This window comes from Centruroides sculpturatus, unplaced genomic scaffold (genome assembly GCF_000671375.1).
Source record: "Centruroides sculpturatus isolate CEXI.00-Female unplaced genomic scaffold, Cexi_2.0 scaffold111, whole genome shotgun sequence".
Taxonomy (NCBI): Eukaryota; Metazoa; Arthropoda; class Arachnida; order Scorpiones; family Buthidae; genus Centruroides; species Centruroides sculpturatus.
This window is the reverse complement of record NW_019384655.1, coordinates 831,357-836,503: the sequence shown is the minus strand read 5'-3', so window position 1 is coordinate 836,503 and position 5,147 is coordinate 831,357. Positions and strand designations below refer to the sequence as shown.

At 31.9% G+C, this 5,147-nt stretch overlaps 1 protein-coding gene across 6 annotated transcripts in view; it reads right to left on the bottom strand.

Annotated features, from left to right (window-relative positions):
• Positions 1 to 4,947, bottom strand: part of LOC111626417 (DNA repair protein RAD51 homolog 3-like) — a 36,991-nt gene extending 32,044 nt beyond the window's left edge. For 3 of the 6 annotated variants that reach the window (XM_023369787.1, XM_023369786.1, XM_023369784.1), the window contains exon 1: positions 3,006 to 3,158. In XM_023369787.1, coding sequence (XP_023225555.1) covers positions 3,006 to 3,123 — 118 coding nt within the window. In that variant the 5' untranslated portion in view covers positions 3,124 to 3,158. The other 3 variants (XM_023369789.1, XM_023369785.1, XM_023369788.1) reach the window with 3 other exon arrangements.
• Between the last annotated feature and the right edge of the window lie 200 nt (positions 4,948 to 5,147).

The following is a 5,147-nucleotide window of genomic DNA, read 5'->3' as shown; positions in this document are numbered from 1 at the left end:
ATTAATGTTAAATGTTTCTGTCTGTTGATGTATTTGATCAGCAACCTGTTGTTTGATAAGTTCAAGTGTTGTTTGTGGGATAAGGTTGTTGTGTATAATTGTTCTTTTTTGATCAACAACCCTTTGTTCAGTGACAGTTAGGTGAGGATATTGTTGTGTGAATCTATGGTGTAGTTGTTGTCTGTATGCTGTCATGTTTGTTTCGAGTCTTGTGATGGTGTAGTAAGTACGGATGATAAACTTGTTTATTTCTGTTGTCCATTTCATCCGTTGGCATGGTTTTCCAGCCTTTGTGGTCTGTGGATGCATTGCCACAGAAACACCAAGGCTAGTGTGAGAATTGCCTGGGGTACTACTCCACTAGGATAGTTAGTACCACTTAATCGGCGCTAGTTGGTAAAACTAGTTCTCGTAGTTTCGGATCGAAAGATCCGATCTTAAATCTTTTCTAGGAGGGCTGTTAAATGTTAAATAGGATATAGACGGCAAAGTCTCTATCCCACGTCAGGATTCCTATGACACCAGTTAATCGAATTTATCACACGCGGATTAACACACGTAGGATGCATGCAAAATGACAGTTGATCGAAAAGACGGCAGAGACATTTCTTAACAAATAAACAAATATTTAATAAAACTAAATAGATAAATTCATACAACAATCTAATACTCTAATACTAAAAGTAAACCTATGCTTATTCTATGGGAGCGTTTTCGAGAGAGAGAGTTTACATCAATCTATTTCCAATATTACCTTCACCTGTAGGTCGTTAACATCTTTCCCCTTGTATGCTTTCTTCTTCAAGGATTCTCTTCCTTACTTAACCCTGTATTTCATATTCTTATAAGAGTTCGTCTCCTATCAATAGCTGGTTTCTTCGTATGGCCTTTCCCTTTTATTGGACTGCCTTATATCGTATGTCTAAACTTCTTACATATTCTCCTTAGTATGGCAATTGTCTCTTCTTTATGAACTGCTTCGGAGGTATTGTATTGTACATATGGCAAGAGCTTCCTCTAACGGACTGCTGCCTCGAGTGGCGCGAAAACTGCCCTTTTATTGGTTCTTCTGCACCGTGTGCAAAATTATCAACTCATCAACAGTTCGCCTGGGAAAGGAAATCAACTTCCTTTCAAATTCTGCTGTTTCCTCCGTTTTGATAATATTTTAAACTTCACGAAGATTTTATCTTCGTGAAGTTCAAAATATTATTTTCTCTAAAATTTTTAGCTTCTTTTTGAACCTATTATATTATCTATAAACTTCCTCACTTCTTTTGACCCTCACACTAGGTTGATTCCTCACATCTGGTGAGGGCATTGCAGTAGCCATGCTTGGGCCGGCGTTGCTTTTGCCACCGGTAACCAAGGGAGACTGTGGCCTATTTTTCGAATGTGAGCCTCTGCCTAACCCATGAACACAAACCTTGTTAACCCGGGCGACGTCCGAGCCGGTATCACACTTTGATCTGGTTACTACCATAATAATTATCTCCACAGAATGTGGGTGTGGTCACTCTTAGCTTCATTTCTCCCCATAGACCTTACTGGCATGGGTGTCTCTACCAGGAGCTTGTGCTCCAGCCTGCATTGCTCTACGGTTCAGTAAAATTACTGGGCTCTCCCACCACGACCAGGTGGTGACCACGAAAGAGTTATTATTATTATTATCAACCCGTCTCGATTATATATTAGATTAATACAGAAACTTTGCCTTATTGTTACAAGATATTTTATGAAAAGTAAAGAAATGAAATCAATTGAAAAGTTTCCTAAATATTAAAATTATTTATAATCTTAATTTACTCGAGAAATTTTTGATCTGAAAATAATTTATATCCTGAAAAATTAATTTTAAATTTATTACGTGTAGAAATATATCTTGCTTTAGATAAACCGAATGAAAAAACTGGAAAAGCTTAAATAAAATAAATTAATTTAATCTATTAATGTAAAAATAAAGAAATTTCAATAATAATTTTGTTTTGGTTATATTATTTCATACAATTGTGTTTTAATTTTCTCGGATATTAAAACATTTAATAATTAATACAAAAACTTTGTCTTATTGTTAAAATAAAATTAATTTAATTTAAATTTGTAATTAGAAAATTAATTTTGTGATCAGTATGACCCAAACCACTACTACTGCAATTCTATGTTGTTTATAGCAAGAAAAAAAGAACACTTTCTTGTATCACATATTACTAACATTAGATTACTAGATAGACAAAATATTTTGGCATTCAATATATCATTAAGGTAATATTTACAGGATAAGAAGCAAGCAGGCATAGGTATTCTGCAGTTCATTTGTGATTTAGTGTAAGCTCACAGATTGATAACGTTGAAAACCACTGATCTACACTAGCTGTAGAGAAGTGTCATATGACTAATATACTAAAAAATAAGTAAACAATTGCTAAACTGATTAATTAAATTAAGGAGCCAAAATTTTACGTGTGTTGAACTGAATAGATAATTTTGTTCTAATATTTAAATTTCCTCTCAAATGTTCAAAGGAACTTTAAAAAATGTTTTGTTTGAATTTTCCCAATTTGGATGTCCTGGGAATCTGATGATGGAACAGGAGTCTCAAAAAATGTTTAATCTAATAAAAATTTGGCTTCTTTAACCAGTTTAGGCAGTACATATGTAGTATATATTTTTTTATTCAATAAAACTTATGTAGTAGTTTTTTCCAGAAGCCACATTCAACAAGAGGTGCTCTTTCATATAGCAATACGCATTTCAGGCAATAGTAATGCTTCAGGCAATTTTTTTTTAATGTTATGAAATATTATCTTGAACATGACATTACATGGGAAGTCCTTAAGAAGTTGGATTGAAGGAGGACAAAAAATGCAGTCCTATCCAACCTTTAATTTCTTGAATTGAGCCATGTAAAGAATATTAGTGACAATAGTGCCATCTAGTTTAAATTAAAGTGTTTATTTCAGAACTTGATTTTAGCTTCTAGACGTTGTACAGTAATTTCGGTTTACCTTCACATATTTCTTCAACGGGGTTATGGGCAATGTCTTCAACAGTTGTATAGCCATTACTGATTAATCTGTATCTCACATGAGGTGAAAGAAGATAAGAATCGATACTCCGCAACATACCTTTAATTAAGTCCACATATTAACAAAATTTATAAAAAGNCTTGTTAACCCGGGCGACGTCCGAGCCGGTATCACACTTTGATCTGGTTACTACCATAATAATTATCTCCACAGAATGTGGGTGTGGTCACTCTTAGCTTCATTTCTCCCCATAGACCTTACTGGCATGGGTGTCTCTACCAGGAGCTTGTGCTCCAGCCTGCATTGCTCTACGGTTCAGTAAAATTACTGGGCTCTCCCACCACGACCAGGTGGTGACCACGAAAGAGTTATTATTATTATTATCAACCCGTCTCGATTATATATTAGATTAATACAGAAACTTTGCCTTATTGTTACAAGATATTTTATGAAAAGTAAAGAAATGAAATCAATTGAAAAGTTTCCTAAATATTAAAATTATTTATAATCTTAATTTACTCGAGAAATTTTTGATCTGAAAATAATTTATATCCTGAAAAATTAATTTTAAATTTATTACGTGTAGAAATATATCTTGCTTTAGATAAACCGAATGAAAAAACTGGAAAAGCTTAAATAAAATAAATTAATTTAATCTATTAATGTAAAAATAAAGAAATTTCAATAATAATTTTGTTTTGGTTATATTATTTCATACAATTGTGTTTTAATTTTCTCGGATATTAAAACATTTAATAATTAATACAAAAACTTTGTCTTATTGTTAAAATAAAATTAATTTAATTTAAATTTGTAATTAGAAAATTAATTTTGTGATCAGTATGACCCAAACCACTACTACTGCAATTCTATGTTGTTTATAGCAAGAAAAAAAGAACACTTTCTTGCATCACATATTACTAACATTAGATTACTAGATAGACAAAATATTTTGGCATTCAATATATCATTAAGGTAATATTTACAGGATAAGAAGCAAGCAGGCATAGGTATTCTGCAGTTCATTTGTGATTTAGTGTAAGCTCACAGATTGATAACGTTGAAAACCACTGATCTACACTAGCTGTAGAGAAGTGTCATATGACTAATATACTAAAAAATAAGTAAACAATTGCTAAACTGATTAATTAAATTAAGGAGCCAAAATTTTACGTGTGTTGAACTGAATAGATAATTTTGTTCTAATATTTAAATTTCCTCTCAAATGTTAAAAGGAACTTTAAAAATGTTTTGTTTGAATTTTCCCAATTTGGATGTCCTGGGAATCTGATGATGGAACAGGAGTCTCAAAAAATGTTTAATCTAATAAAAATTTGGCTTCTTTAACCAGTTTAGGCAGTACATATGTAGTATATATTTTTTTATTCAATAAAACTTATGTAGTAGTTTTTTCCAGAAGCCACATTCAACAAGAGGTGCTCTTTCATATAGCAATACGCATTTCAGGCAATAGTAATGCTTCAGGCAATTTTTTTTTAATGTTATGAAATATTATCTTGAACATGACATTACATGGGAAGTCCTTAAGAAGTTGGATTGAAGGAGGACAAAAAATGCAGTCCTATCCAACCTTTAATTTCTTGAATTGAGCCATGTAAAGAATATTAGTGACAATAGTGCCATCTAGTTTAAATTAAAGTGTTTATTTCAGAACTTGATTTTAGCTTCTAGACGTTGTACAGTAATTTCGGTTTACCTTCACATATTTCTTCAACGGGATTATGGACAATGTCTTCAACAGTTGTATAGCCATTACTGATTAATCTGTATCTCACATGAGGTGAAAGAAGATAAGAATCGATACTCCGCAACATACCTTTAATTAAGTCCACATATTAACAAAATTTATAAAAATGCGGCAATAACTCTTAGCTTTACCGCCGGAAACCGTTACTTGAAATTTAGTCAAAAAATAAATATTTTAAAAAATGTAAATTAGAGTGTTTGAAAAAAAAAAGATATAAATTAATAATTATAAATTATTATTAATAAACACTTTTTGTTATAAAAATCGCAGTTTTTTAATGTATTGCGAAAAACTCAAGTTTAGTTCTAGAACGGTTCTAGAAAGTTCAGTTCTCGGGATGGCATTCGAGAACA